The 16521-nt window shown below is 38.4% G+C and overlaps 1 protein-coding gene across 2 annotated transcripts in view; it reads right to left on the reverse strand.

The window, feature by feature from the left end:
* VWA8 (von Willebrand factor A domain containing 8) overlaps positions 1-16521 on the reverse strand; it is a 196166-nt gene that overhangs the window by 20982 nt on the left and 158663 nt on the right. For both annotated transcript variants that reach the window (XM_074564766.1, XM_074564775.1), the window contains 3 exons: positions 9225-9333; positions 8329-8485; positions 4976-5084 (listed from right to left, as the gene is read on the reverse strand). In XM_074564766.1, the coding sequence (XP_074420867.1) occupies positions 4976-5084; positions 8329-8485; positions 9225-9333 (375 nt within the window). The remainder of the gene's footprint in view (positions 1-4975; positions 5085-8328; positions 8486-9224; positions 9334-16521) is intronic.

Raw genomic sequence — 16521 nt, forward strand, 5'->3', positions numbered from 1 at the left:
AAAATAAGTGAGCAGAAAGAATACAAAGGCAGAAGGAAAAAAGTTTGGATTAATTCATTTTAAAGTGTAGAATTAACATAGTTGCAACAAACATGTTTGTTGCAGTTTCGTTTAGTTAGGTTGTGTCAGAAGCTTTACAGATGCTTCCTAATGGGTGGCAAAAATAATGCCAATACACAGAAACCTCAGTCTTTTAGTAAATCACAGAAGGGGAAAGTGGAAAGGATTTCTTAGGTCGTGAATTCAGTCAGTTGTGCTTCAGTCCACTTAAGCTTTAACCCACTTTGGCAGTGGGGCATCTATGAATTTGTTTGTATCACCAATTAGTAGTTTCCAATACCATTAAATATTCTTGGGATGAAATTTGCAGTCCCTTCTTCCATAGGATTATCGATTCTTTTGTTGCCTGAAGAGTTGTGCAATACCACAAAAAGATACCAGCAAATTCCAGGTGACCTCCATGTGTTCCACCAAAATGTCACACTGTAGGAGTTTTCCTGCTGTGAAAACCACAGTGGGATAACCTGTGGCAAATTTCAACAACTCTCCAACTAACCATTAAAAAAACGGTCCTGGAGACAACATGGTGTTGAGTAAACAGAGCCAGTCTGAAGTGAATCATGCACCTTCCAGGATGATGCAGATGAGATGACTTCGTTCCTAGTCATTCTCGCGCTACAGACACTGTACAGATACAGATCCTTAATACTTCCTTCAGAGGAATACTTCAGAGCTGCTGTTTTGTCAAATTTTTGTCATTTGCTCCCTTTCAGTAGGCAGGAGGGACAAACAACAGAAGATAATAAAGTTTTGGCTTCGCTGAGCAAATTCTCAACTAGTTTCACTATTGCTTTCATTGACAATAGCTTTGTGGCTATTTGCTGTTGCAGGAACAGCAGTGTGAGGAGAAAACTGCTTTTAACTATGGACATAGTTAAAAAACATTTAATAACTTTTGAAGCTTATGCAACAAAAGCCAGTATTTGAGCTGAAATCTTATTGGAGGAACACAGAGTTGACATTTTCTCCTAAAATAGGAAAGAATGCTGACAAAATCTGACCTCACCCCTTCCCAAAATAATGCTAAAATTATTTAGACTATTTAGTATCTGCCTCTTCCCTGCAGAATTCCTAAGAATTTATTTCCTTTTATAAAAGCTGAAAAAAAATCCCCTTAAGCACGTGTTATACAATGCACACAGAAAGCTTTGAAGCATTTTCAATATGTAATTTTCATAAGCTTAAAAGCAACATAAGTTTAAAAGCATTTAGAATTTTAAGAGAAAAACAGAACTATTACATATCCACCTTGCTTTGATATTTTACCAGAAAGGGCATACAACCCGTTACTATTGCAATATACTGCAACCATATTGATGAAAAAATACTGTATATATGTTCGGTGTGTTGCTTTTGAAATTAGAAAAATGTGCTAGATACCGTATCTTAACAGCATGGCAATGGCTGATCACAACACACCACTGCGGTAACTCTTTTCACTGAAAGATATCGAGCGCGTATTTACAAACAATCCTGCAAAATATAACTGTGATGTCTGTAAACACCACAGAAAAAGTTGTGTATGTGAGGTGATCACGTTTAATTACGTAATTCGTAACAGTATAGGATGGTATGAAATACTGCCCTTTGTTCCTGGGATAACACTATGCAAATGTTCCCTTACCTGCTGACATCAGAAAACTACTACTGACAGGGCACGGGGTTTTTCACATCGCCAGCTCTCTAAGCCATGTTTATTATACGACTGCCACTATTTTATTTTCGCTGCTATGACCAGACAGTTCCCACTTGGTCTAAATCAGACAGACCCCCAACTAAGCTCGGTGACTCAGGCTCAGGTTTGCCCAGTTTAAATGTAGGTGCCTAAATGATGCTCAGAAGCCACAGGGACAGGTGCCCCAGATTCCCTTTGTAATAATCAATAAAAAGAGAAGCACTTTCTGGAAGGCAAATCATCTAAAATCCAAGAAGGCCTTTCTGAGTGACGGACTGACCATAAACTTTTGAATCTGGAGTTCAGACAAGCAAGCTTTCTTCAGGCTTTGGCCAGCATTAGGAGAGAGAAGAAAGCTCGTCACTGACGGGATTTCCTGGACTTCTGGCTTTGCTACTTCTATAGAAGATAAACGACAACTCATAACATTTGCTAATGTTGTTCAAAGATCTGACAGAGATGAGTGAGTTATGCAAAGTAAAATGAACAATGAAATGACATTCTCAGACTGTATTTATGCATCGCTTCCAAGGATCAGCCTATTCCAAGCATCTCTTTCTGCTACTACTAGTTTTTGTGAGCCGTCAACAACGGGACCCGAATCCAGCCCCTCCACTCTTGGAATGTAAAATATAATCAAAGGAAGATTTTTTTAAAACCCCCACAAACCTAACAATAAAAAGGCATACGTTGAAAAGAAAATCCAAGTTAAATAAACATGGACAATATATTTCCATTAGGTGGACACACTGAGTTTGAAACAAAGAGAACTCAGACATTTGTAAAAAGCCGAAAACGTTCTCTACTGAGAAGGTAATTTGGGATTTTCACAAAGTCCAAACCACACAGACATCTGAGCTGCAAAGTTTACTGCAACTGACTGTGCCATTGACTTGTTATTTGAGAAATGAGGAATGTCTGACTGATAACAGAAAGAAAACAGTTTTAGCGAAGAACCCATGGTGTACATAGGACTATCCGGAAACAAGAAGAGACGGAGGCATAATCCTTCATCAGGGTTGAATGACTCACCATGCTGAAGAATTCAAATGGATTTTTTTTTTTCTCAAAGAGATAACACGAAACATGAAAGAGCTTCTCAATTAACAGCAAGCATTTTGCAACTAAGTAACTCCTGTTATCATTTATCTTCACTTTCCTAGTGCATCTTCTAATAAAAAACCTACCAAAATCTGTATAAAATTTATAAAGCGAAAAACTCGCTTTCAATATTGCTCTTATTCTATGAGCTAGCTTTTCCAAATACAGTGAGTTTGTTTTTTCATCTTAAAGTCCATTTACTGGCTCTGTGGTTAGCTGTTACGGATTTTGCCAGGAAGTTAGCAAAGTCTCATAAAATACTGAGGCTTATAAGACTTTGCCTCGATATTAAAATGACCTTTTTACCAAAGCAACAGGATATGTCTCCTTATACTAAAAGATATTATATTTTGATTATGTTTAATGTGATCTCTGAATGTAAGAATTTTGGCTCCAAGGAATAGACGAGGCACTCTAAAAAAAGACTTTAAACTGAAGATTCACTTATTCACTTCCCCCCGAGAATGTGCTTCCAATGGCATGGCTACTAGAAACACAGTAAAAAAAGCACCTAGATATAAATGTAGGAAAAACTGAGATTTATATCTAAAATTTTTCAATTGAAACCTGTCTTTACAAGCCAAAAGCTTACGTCCTGAACTGAAACACATATTAGGTGCATGAATCACCTAATCACGACCATCTTAAATGTTCATTATTTGAGGAGCTCTCTGAATTGATACATTCATAATAAAACCCGCTAATGGATCTCTGTATAGATATGTGATTATAGTAATGTTGTTGTTTTTTGCTGTGTTGTTGTTTTTTCGTAGTCACAATGGCTTACAGATACAAGTAAGGCAAAGAAAAATGTTAGCTTTCTTACTTGCAACACCAGAGGATTGGATTTTTTGACACAGGAGGAGCCTGTTGATCATACAAAGTAATTTCTTTCTATATTTCAGTGTTATTGCTGAAGTAAGGAGACAGATTAGACACAGCACAGTGACTGACTAATAGGCTAAGGTATGTGTATACCAGTGGTTGGTAGCCTTCCACAGAAATATTTTTTATCATCAGAGACATCTTATAAGGAGCAAAATTATTTTCCTTTTATTTTCACTGAAGATTAGCAGATTCCTCCTAGAAACAATGCCCTTTTTATTTTATTCACCCCGTATACAAGCACTAATATTAACAAAATCTGGAACCACAGGACCAATTACTAGAAGACAGGCAAACTGGTGGTTTTGGTCAGCTTCCACTTAGATTTGGGGTACATCTATTTTTAGTAGCAAGAGTTAAAAACAAACCTGAGAAAAAGTCATGCTTTCAGCTGCATATGCAGTAAAGCTATGGCCTGGTGTGAGTGTTTCTTTTAACATCTATAGCATTTGCGCTTCTAAGCTAAAAAAGTCTTTTGGACAGGAGGGTAAAGACAAAGGCTGTGATCTACACACCGCTATATATTCTTCTAATAACATATAGTATTTTCTTTCATAAAATTGTGCTCCTGAATAAGTAACCTCTGTAAGGCGTGGTATGGAAATACTGTAACTTGTAGAGATGAACACTGGCATCCACTTAAAAACTGCCTTTGAAATATCAATATGAGACTTTTTTCTAACTATGATATAACCTGAATCTGCTTTTAGCTCTCAAAGGTATGATCATCACATGCTAACAGGATATTAGCAGGATAGTATTTAGAATCATAGAATGGTTTGGGTTAAAAGGGACCTTAAAGATCATCTAGTTCCAACCCCCCTGCCATGGGCAGGGACACCTCCCACTAGACCAGGCTGCTCAAAGCCCCATCCAGCCTGGCCTGGAACAATTCCAGGGATGGGACTTCCACAGCTTCCCTGGGCAACCTGTTCCAGAGTCTCACTACCCTCACAGTAAAGAATTTCTTCCTAATATCCAATCTAAATCTACCCTCCTTCAGTTTGAAACCGTTACCCCTCTTCCTATCCCTACACTCCCTGATCAAGAGTCCCTCCCCATCTTTCCTGTAGGCCCCCTTTAGGTACTGGAAGGCTGCTATAAGGTCTCCCCGGAGCCTTCTCTTCTCCAGGCTGAACAACCCCAGCTCTCTCAGCCTGTCCTCATAACATAGGTGCTCCAGCCCTTGGATCATCATTTGGGGCCTCAGGTAACGAGCTCACCACATTCCTTTATCAGTGAATCTAAGGTTACCTGCAGATTGTCTAAGATGATGCGGAGTGACTGAACTTGACGTCGGACTGCTCCAGAGAACCTTTCGTAAGTTGATGCGTCATATTCACTCATCTGAATCTCTTTCAATCTAAAGCAAAGAACAGGGAGCTAAGAACAGTTTAGGAAACATGCATATCATCTATTTACATATGTAAATTACAAGCTTACTTGATATCAGACAAATTCAGACTGTAATAACCGGATGCAAGAGACAAATCAAAGTAGTGGCAGCTGCTTTTGTGAATTTTTGAAAAGGCAGGTGATCACCAATGTCTACAGGGATTGCATTACATTAAAACTTATTAAAGTTAGTAATCCTTTGTCTCTCTTCTAATCTGCTTTAATGTTTGGGAAGTAAATCAGATGTTCTGAAAACTGTGATGAAATTCTAAAGGTTTTATTGGCTCAGGTGTTGCTATCTGTACATAAAAGGATCATAAGCGTCTATTCATTACTTCACCGTCGGAGTATTTTAAACATATCATGATCCATGCTTTAACACAAAGGTTAAGTAAAGACACACTATAAAATCTGTCCTTGAAGATCCACAACTAGTAACTCTGTCTCAAATACCTATCTTTGTGCTTCATAAAATGATGAAACCCTGAAACAAAGAAGTTCTAAATAAACATTAACGAAAATGTGCTCCCTCACAAAAAAATGAGTCATGTCACTGAACAGTATTCTGTCCAGAGGTCAAAGAGTGTGCAACATTTGCACCTTAAAAAAACAGATATAAGCTTTTTCTGTGGCCACTTAAAGTTCTGTATAATTATTCTCAACATCGTAGCTAAGTGGATACTCTTAAACTGGTGAAACTCACAACCGGAATTGAATTACCGAGGTCTAATGTTGAAGAAGGAGCCAGGAGAGAGGTGGAAATGCTGGGACTGTGCACTGTTCGATATTTTCCATGATGCAGAATCATGTAGCGAGGCAGCAACTGTGCATCTGCCCACGTATCCAGCACGTTGCTGGGTTCAGTCCTGAGCTAAAACGTATTGACCTATCTGTGCAGAGCTCATTTCAAACAAGCACTTCATTACAGCATAACCTCACTCACACTGCTTTGAAAATACCGATTTTTGAATGAACTATATATGGATAGTAAAGTACGTATAGGCTAGTTGTATTTTTAATGACAATTTTTTTAATATCATGACAAGTTACTCGCCTGGAACATACAGTATACTTGTGAACTGCTGTTTAGACTAGCCCTTAAATGATAATATTAAAATCATACATCAAATCTTTGTTGTCTTTAGTATGACTATGTCTTTTCCTACTTTGAATTTAGCATATGGTCATTAGAGCTAACTATTATTCATTAGAGGCAGGAAAAGGTAACTTTCAGTGCTACACACTTTATTTTATGAATCCTGCCAACGGAGTTCAGTATCTTAACATCAATGATGAAAACATTTTGTTTCAAATAAAAAAAAACCCTCACGTGCAGTTTCATGACTCTACATCAATCCACAGTGAAAGACAGTTCAGAGAAACGCCATGAAAAATACCGCATCTATTCAAGGGCAGTTGCTAATTTCATTCTACTGAAATAGGGCGATTTAAAATGTTTGCCACTAGCAGTACTATCTAGCCAGGAAAACAATCAATAGCGTTCATATTAAAATCCTCCCTTCCAGATAATCATGTATAAAGAAAGCAGTGATATTTGCAGTCCCCCTTAATTTTTTTTCTTTAGCCTGAGGACTCCAACCTCCCAACCTGTTAGTTCCCACAGCTATCCAAAAGGTACAGAATAATAATCCATGTCAAATGTGGCTTCAGAATAGGCTACACTTACAGCTGGTACATGCCATCTCACTGCTTTTAGCAGGACACGAGTTGTTATCTCATGTACCAATACTCAGGTTTTACAGGACACAGCTGCGTTGTTTCCACAACACGTAGCAGTCTCCAGGAATTTCCCCGAGCACGAATTCTATAAATCACCATACAGGCAGGTAGAAACTCATCCAAAGCATGCCATGTGTGTCTGTGTGCACAGACACAAAGAGATGTACAGTCTCCAAACCCATACATACTGATTGTTTCTACTACAGAGCAAACGATAAGCAATTTTGAAGAATGGAGACGTGGAAAGGGTTAAAAGTAGTCCTCCCCACCTACCTCCCCCTCTAAATCACCAGGAAAAAAGACAAAACAAGCTCTGCCTTTCCCCTGAAAACAAAGCCTTACGTGACTATTTTTAATTTATAATTCTGTATGTTGTTTGTGTAAATTAAATCACTATTGAAAGGTATTTTGCCTTTCAGGGTCTTTTGCTCCAAAGCACTGACATAATCTATACATTTTTCCCTGTCTTGATTAATTACTAATGCTCTGATGGCAATGCTAAATGCTCCAGGTAATTTACTAGTAAAACATGATTAAAAAAGAAACTTGACCTGAATGCAATAGATAAAATGCTGTTTTTAAAGACAGTGATTCGTGTACGGTGTGTGCTCTGTGCTTAACAGCCTAATTATTTACCCATCAGTGGAAGCAAACGGCAACCTCACCTGCTCCTCACAGCACCCAGATTTGCCCCCTGTTGGGAACCACTTTGTTAATAGCAACAAAATGTGAGCTGATTAAGTCGCTGCTAATTTTATTTGCTCTGATGTTTGAATCTGTGTCTAGTACTCCCTACTTTCAGGCAGATACTCACATTGCTATATGATCTGGGCTGAAATGTAAAACTCATTTGGAATGACTGTCGATACACTTTGATTTTTTCATGCCCGGTACCAGAGTTTGACTTGAGAGTTCAGCGGGTGGAAAAAATCTGAATCTCTGTGCACAGGCTGGGAAACAGTTGATTAGTAACCACGCATTACACTAATGCTGGGGAGATCTGTGGTTTCTCTGAAAGTCTCTGCTGAGCTCCAACAGTTCAAATCATCTCACCATTTGGCTATGGGTCTCACAAACAGAAGCAATTCGCTCACAATGGTCCATTTTGAAAGTCAGGTGATGTATTCCTAACATCATACAATCTGGATTCATCAAAATTCAAACTAACTTTCACATGGTAGATCCCTTTTTTACAAAGATAAATATTCAGATCAGTCTCCTTATCCACCTAGCTATGTTTTACTCTACCAAATCACACAATCATCTTAAAAGCGTGGCTTAATTCAATAAAACATCCTATACATCTTGTCCAGACCAGTTAAACACGTGCTCGTAAGCTCTGTTAAATGATAACGATCAGCGTAAGGTAGTTGATAAATGCAGTTAAGAAAAGACAATTCTTTTAGCCATCTTTTTAAAAGCCACCTTTTTCTTCTGGGAAAGGGAAGGGAAAATAAAGACTTTCACATTACCTCTGTTTAAAGGCCTTTTCACCCATCTCTCGAGCAGCTCTCTTAACCTCCTCAGGAACAGCATCCTTTTCAGCTTGAGATATTTGGTAAACCCTGTGGCCAGCATCCAGTCGATATGGCCCACCTTTGCCACCTAATCCAGCCGTGTCCCTCCCACCTGACACGAGGAGATAAAAAGTAATTAAAAATATGCATTTGATAATAAATAAGACCACATTTTCTTTAAAGCTTCCTTTGTCGTATATACAGATGTTCCAAAAATTTTGCCAACAATCCCCAGGAGAAATATTTATTGCCAAAGATTTTCAAAACCAAACAGCTATCACGGTTAAGAAGAACTTCAAAGGAAGACTTGTGTTTATAGTCCCCTGAGACCAGCTTCATGAAGGTTTCCACCTTGAACGAAGGGGACTATAGATCATATGTGTCTTGTACATCTCCTCAGAGCTCCTGGTTCTTACAGCCATTCATTAAGACTCTGTCTTCTCCCTAGAATTTGTTGGTTTACATTGTTCCCAAACCACTTCATCTAGTGATCTTTTAGAATTAGGAGGCACTCAGCTTCTTCTGTGTGACTCTGGCCTATACTAACTAAATTGCTGCAGCTACAGAGACATTTAAGAGAACGGCAAATAACCTAGTTTCTGTGGCTGCAAGCTTCTGGTTCTCTATACGGTGAATGAAAAGAAACAACAACAAAATGTAACTGAAGTAGAGATCTACTATATACACTTTGATACTGCAAATACTTCTTTTCACTGGCAATAAAGTGAGCTGGTATTGAGTAAAACAGCTCTAAGTAGAGGGAGGCCTTGAATAAATCCATTTTTGACTGGCACAGCATCTCCCTTAGACATTCTTCAATGATGCATTAAAAAAAAAAGAGAATGGAAAACCTGTTCCACCAGCCCAAGTATTTCCACCAACATGTGGCATGTTGTCTGGATCCACTTTTCCATGTTTGGGGGAACTAACATCCAAACCACTGTCCCTCTGAATGGTTATCTGTAAAATAAAAAATAGAGCAGTAAATCTATAGATTCTATGAAATCTCTCCCATAGCAAGGAAAACCACTCTAACAACCTAACAATAACATACTAGGTCTGCTGAAGAGCTCTTGAACCAGAATTAATTAAAAAATCGCAACATCCCACCTGCTGAAGACAACAGGATAAAGGAGAGTAAAATAGGGCTCCCGAGTAGCACGTTAAACTCACAGCAGATCTAAGACTACTGCCACACCTGAACCACCCAGTGCTTCCAAGTCTTACCCACACTAGAAAAGTGCTTACTGATAATCACAGAATCACAGGTAGGGGTTGGAAGGGACCTCTGGAGATCATCTAGTCCAACCCCCCTGCCAGAGCAGGGTCACCTACAGCAGGTTGCACAGGAATGCGTCCAGGCGGGTTTGGAATGTCTCCAGAGACGGAGACTCCACCACCTCTCTGGGCAGCCTGTTCCAGTGCTCTGCCACCCTCAAAGTCAAGAAGTTTTTCCGCATGTTGAGATGGAATTTCCCGTGTTCCAGCTTGTGTCCGTTGCACCTTGTCCTGTCACTGGGCACCACTGAGAAGAGTCCGGCCCCATTCTCTTGACACCCGCCCTTTAGATATTTATAAGTATTGATGAGGTCTCAGTCTTCTCTTCTCCAGGCTGAACAGACCCAGGTCTCTCAGCCTTTCCTCATGAGAGGTGCTCCAGTCCCTTGACCATCTTTGTAGCCTTAAATAAAATTGCCAACATAATTCAAAATCCCCCTGTAGACAGGATCACCTGCAGTTTGAATGCTTCTCATAGTATTGGCAACACCTGGCTGTACATCCATTCACAAATTTCAAGCACACCCAACCACAGGTCCCCATTCTGTATGGATGAGCTGACTGATCTTCCTTTCATGAACAGGGACTAAAGAAAGGACATGCCAAGGTTTGTCAGTAAATGGCTAGTTCAAATGTCACGCTCACATAATCCTGAACTTCCCTGCCATGACCGCAAGAGTCATACAGCGGTGAGTTTTCTACACTTGCCTACTGACTGTACTCTCCCCACCGATTCCCCGCGCAGCTCAACACCCAGCAGCTGTCAGATGGTCAGGGCTGAGTCACTTCAGGCTGGGGCTGGATTTAAGTGGGCGACTGAAGGTAAAAATACTTCTTCCCATTACCAACTCTGAGTCATGGAGTGAATCGATTCATGTGTAAACTGCCCTTCAGTTACTAATCTCCTATAATTTAATGCCAGTTTCTTTTTTTTTATGAAACTTAATGACAGAGATGTAAAATCGATGCCTTTAACCTCTAAAAATTAATGTCCTTCTCATCTAACATAATACATTTAATTCTCTGATGAATGTATGTGCCCCAATAACTACAATTTACTGCCTCAGAAGTTCACTGGCATTATCAGGGTATTCACTGGGGCTGCGGAGCAGTTTAATCCTTGAATTCACTGTCTTGCAGACTCCACTTTACGCTGACATGAATTCCATACATGTTTTCGAACTGAAAACATGTGCTCTAACAACAGTGTCTTGGCAGCTATTCAAAACATCATTTTCTTTCCCTTTATAGAATTTATATTAATTCAAAGAGGTACAATACATCCTCTGTGAACCATGTCATTAGTGTAAAATCGAGATCTAATCTGATTAATTACATTAAATTAACGTTTGTATAGGAAGAAAGACACTTAACCACAACAGCATGTCACCCTTAGGGTTCTATATATTTCTGTTTATAGGATTTCCTCCAAAATAAACACTTTTTTGCATAACTGGCAGATTTCAAAACTATCAAAAACACAGCTCAACAAAACCAGCTGAACTTAGGTTAAAATAAAATCATAAAACCAAAACTGTAGCGTCAGCCTTATGTATCAAAACAAAACATTATTCTGTAAAGAGAAACAACAATATGATGGAAAATCCTCTACGGTTTCATCCTTCTGGGTTTTTCACAGAAAAATACTCAAAATTCTGCAAAAGGAAGCTCTGAGGCAAACATAACCATAATCCATACCATATTCTATTTTTGTCAAGTTTTCCCATGAAAAAATGTCACCAAATATTTTGCAACACAAGTATTGTTTAAATTTTGAGTGAAAAGTTCTGTAGACAACAGAGCTTTGTTACTCACGTATTTCTCACATATAATTAGTTGTTCACAAATATTTTTAGTATGTATGTCCTGGGTAAGTTTGCAATATAAACCTATTTTACAATAGCATTGATCTGATTAAAGCAGGTATTTGTAACTTTGAAACAGCGTGTAGTTAATACAAAATCTTTTATTTTATAATGATTTGTGACTTCTGTTCTTAAAAGGACAGCACAACATCCAACATCTGATTTCTATTAAAACTGAAAAAAATTGCATGAGAGAGAGAAAGAGAGAGAGACAAGTGGTACAATCTGTCACGGCTTAAGAATGTGACCTTCTTATTAATTTTTTTAAATATATAGTTAATAGGTTACTGTCTAAAATAATTGAAAATTTAAGGATACTAGAATGGACCACCACCAGCAGACGTGTAAATGTCACACCAGTGAATTGCAGCAGTTTCATTCATTCACTTGTTTTTTTTAAGTATGCGCACAATAGGTAGTAGAATTTTGCTACATCTGAATACTTTAGCAACCAATTTTTATTAGCACTGGTTTGCTGGGATAATTGTTTTTTAAATTTACCATGCACTTAGAAACTGCATTAAATTAGTGCACTCTAGGGCCCTTTGAAGAATGTCTTCTGAATGTACTTTCCTGGTTTTCCTTTGAGCTCTTAGATAATTCCATTATCTGATATATATACATTTTTTTTATATATATATATATTTATATATATACACACACACATATATATGTGTGTATATATATATGATAATTCCATATCATTATTCCAAGTGACTTATGCTTTTCTCCTCCCCATCCCTGTCTCCATGGAAGCATTTCAAGGCGATTTTACAACTAACAACTTGTCTCTGCTCTGAAGGCGCCCCTATAAAGTAAAAGTTAGACTAGCAAATATCTACAATAGAATTGAAAATATATTTTAGAAAGAAGTAAACAGTAAATCACTGAGTCTGGATGTGAAATCAGAGGAAGGGTGAGGAAAAGAACTGAGACAAAAACTTTTGGACAAAGACACATTCTTCGGTATGACAGATATACGGAGATGGAAGAGTCATAGATAAGTCACCCCTCTGAGGGTTGGAGGAATTCTTGATGTTCGAAACTGTTGGAAAGGTAGATTTAAGGGGGAGGATCCAAAACTGGATGTATTATGACCCTGGCAAACTGAAAGACAGTCAGTAGGAAAAATCTAGTTTGTCTGGAGTGAGAAGGAAGACGAGAAAAACAAGTACTGAAAGTAGACACGAAGCTCAAATAAATCTAACAAATCCCTAGTAACTTTTCCAAGCTTGTCTGATTGGAATTTATAAACCTACTGAGATTTCTCTTAATGTTGTGATGGATATTTTTCCAAATACATAAATAATTTGCTTGATCAAAAGTTGATCTGTCCCCTCCTGAATACTTTCTGTTTGACTCTATTGCAAGACTTCTACCAACTTTGTTTCTTTCAGCAAGAGTTTTGACTAAGCGTCTCTTTTTGAGAGAAATCTGTGCTCTTCCTAGCTATACATGCACTGAAAGGCGCTATTCATTACTGCATTATTGCGAAGATTTCATACCGCCTGGTGTGCATATCACAGCTTTGTAAAACAACAGACGAATTCAAGCTAGTAGCCATGAGGTCAGAGTAGAATAGCTGGAAAAACTGTGAAACTTTCCTTCTGAGACTTCCTTTAGCTTTCCAAAATAACCACAATTTCCAAAACACAGGGCACGCGTGTGTCAATTATGTATTTTCTAAACTTGTTTATGCATATTGGTGATTCATGATCAGAGCATGAAAGCACTTTTCCACTGCCTGTTTGGGCAGGTTCTTCTTTAAAGTTCTCACCACACAAGAAGCACAACTGCCATCCTCTCCTGGCATGATTCTTATTCTCTGTGAAGTCATCATCAATGATCTTAGTCCCTGGTTTACAATCTTGTTCTCTCCTTTTCTTTGACTGTATGGTATCCTCAGGCACTTATGCCAATAGGTAATGGAGGCATTCAAAAGGACTTTATGGATGAAGACTTGGTAGGTCTTCCAAAGTCAACGAAGCAAACAAACAAAAATTTTATGCAAGATGAACATGAATACTGCAGGTCAGAAAGATGCTAAAGGGATGTGCTTTTCTGAAGAGGCAATGGTATGAAGAAAGCACTTGAGAAAAAAGGAAATGAAGAAACAACAGCAAATACCAAGACTTGTTAATGCTTTGACTTAATTTTCTGTTCCTGCCTCTTACACATCCCTTCACCTGCCCCCAGCAAGCGCAGCCAGACAGGAATAGAACTGAACTCTCATTTTACATTCAGTGAGACATACGCAGTATCCGAACATCCGAACAACTCCCTCTGTATCAGTTCCGTGAGATACGTGAATGGATGCCAAAACAGTTTTACATGGCTACACTTCTTTTTTTTTTTTTTTTTTTTTTTTCTGACAACACTGGGATTCTAAGAGACAACTGAATAAGGAAAACTGATACAAACACTCCGTTTGGAAACTAAGTGATCTTATCATCCTTCATATAGTAATATAAAGAAGATAAAGAGGCTCAGAGAAGCCAGTTACATGATTTAATGCACTCCACAACACAACGAAACCAGGTGTTTCACATCTGTGTCATATTTACGCCAAACAGCAATTAAATGCATACCAATCCGTAATAGCGGGTACTCTGAAGATGAGTCAAAGGCTGGTAGTTTTGTCTAGACTTTAGCTGGTCAGACAAAGTATGGTAAGGGAACTTTATATTGTGTACTAACCAAATCTTAACCGTGTTTGGAAGTGGATCTAGAACCACATTCATGCCATTTAAGTGAACGTGGGTTTGAATCCTATTGCATTCTGATGTGAAATTATCTATTTTAATAAAATTAACCCCTGGAGAATAAGGAAGCACTGGCATACATCACAGTTTGATACTTTTATCACCCTTCAGTAAAACACAGGTGCTGAATTTGTTGAGGATCACCCAGCTGACCCAGATACAACGTGCATTGCCTCTGCAGGACACCATCACAGCTATGTGAAAAAAGGAGCTTGTAATAACCCATAAAAAAAGTGTGTGAATTATGGAGAGGGCTGCTATACTCTGTTATTAAAGTGATTTATGTCCCACACTTTTACATTAGCATTTCATTCTAATATGAGCTATTTTCACAATTACAGTACTTCCTTTCTGAGCTCAGGATTAATCTTCTATTATCTTGCAAACAAATCTCTCAGGCCCTATGAGTAAAATGAACCAAAAACCTTATCAAATTTAGCTTCGACTGATTTCTTGCAAGCAAGCTTAACAATATTTTAGCTCCCAGCAATCTTGATCATTCATTGCAATGAAACTGAGAAGAAAAAAAATGTCTTTAAAAAGAAGCTTCACCACCTCACAGGCAGTCTCAAGTAGCGCAACTGTGCATTTCTGTATCTTAACAAGCCCTGGTTACCACCAATTTGCTTGTGCCAAGCAAATAAATATAAAAAAAAGAAACGATAGCCAGTCTTCAGCATGTCAGATTTATACGTCTGATGGCAATAAAATCATTAAACTGTCTGACTTTTTACGAGATGCTTTTAAGGAACTATTCAAAGTACATCTAGACTGAATATATATTGATTTCTCTATTATAATGTGTTTATAATGGTATTCAATTTAATGAGTAAAGACACTTAGCAAAGCCAACTGAAATGAACATTTCAGTATGTCTATTATTCAATCATTCATATTTCAGAGTATTCACGGCCTTCAACACTGCTGTTTTTTCACCCATGCATTTCAAGCCCATACATCAGCTCCCTGTTGTTCAAGTCTGTTAAAATAAACCAAAGACTAAAATTCCAGGAGTTATCTTTATTGTGGAGACAGGGAAAAAGAGAGGGAATCTCATCTCCTTCTGTATTTTGCCACTTGAAATTTTCTTTATTCCTGGGATTTTCATGCAGGAGATAAAACCAGCAACTCTTGCTATCTTAGATGTCCATACTTCCATTACAGCCTTGTAAAAAGCTCTTTAAAAGAAGGGGCAGAACACGAACTTAACCGCTGGCAGAAAAAGAACTTGTGGTTACAGGTTAGGAAATATCTTTTAGACTTTGTAAGCAGAAGTCAGACGCGGTTGAAAATATTTCTAGCTTTGAACAGAAAAGTAATAAATGAGTGATGGCTTTCAGTAAAAATGTGAAGGATTATTTTCTCAATGCAGTCTGGGACGCGTCTCTGTTATGGATTGATTTTTTTGGTCATAGATATTCCCGTCCGCCTACCGCGCACAGGACAAGCTTCTGTTCCACACAGCGACTTGGCTGGAGAGTAGATGGTCTTTTAAAACAGCAGCTTACTTTTGTATTCTGATGCGGTTAACTTCATTAAAATTCCCGAAGGGCACAGGATGTGCCAGTGCCTCCCATTCAGGAGGGGTCGCCAGAAAAGCTCCTTTGCGGTGCTCACAGCAACAAAAGCTAGTTTCTGCCTGAGGACTGGGAAAGAAACTCTGGTTTCCAACTGGGACGAGCTGCCCCGGGTAGAGGGGAACACAGCCTTCCCCTCTCAGTTAATACATCTGGCTCTGACAGGACTAACTCTTATCTAGTCCTCTTATGCAAAACACAATGCTTATTTTAATACTCCAGATGCAACTTAAAAAGAGGGAAAACCCCAGAAAAAAATACTCTAATTCCAGACTAACACCCTGCACGTGTAAAGAGATGCAATTTGTACTCTAAAAAATGGACTGTATTTCCATTCCCCAAACCTTCCGAAATAAAATTTTTCTTTTTCTTTTGGGTATGTTTTAACAGAGCTTGCCATTCCCTACAGGATTTTACATCTTCATAACAGAAATAAAAGGAATTCCTCCTTGTTGTATGCGGTGACAAACAAGTAACCAACCTTTCTACAAAGCCCTTTTAAGCATTCTTTAGAGCATTCCACATACAACACATAAACTGAAACTGGCACCATCTCATACGTCACAACTTAATAAACACACACAAAAGGGCAAAACATCGTTTTACAAAATACAAGCAATCAGGGTCACAGCTGCAGAATTTACAGCTGTAGAGAATATTTATGTA

The sequence above is a fragment of the Larus michahellis genome, chromosome 1 (genome assembly GCF_964199755.1).
Source record: "Larus michahellis chromosome 1, bLarMic1.1, whole genome shotgun sequence".
In the NCBI taxonomy this organism is placed as follows: domain Eukaryota; kingdom Metazoa; phylum Chordata; class Aves; order Charadriiformes; family Laridae; genus Larus; species Larus michahellis.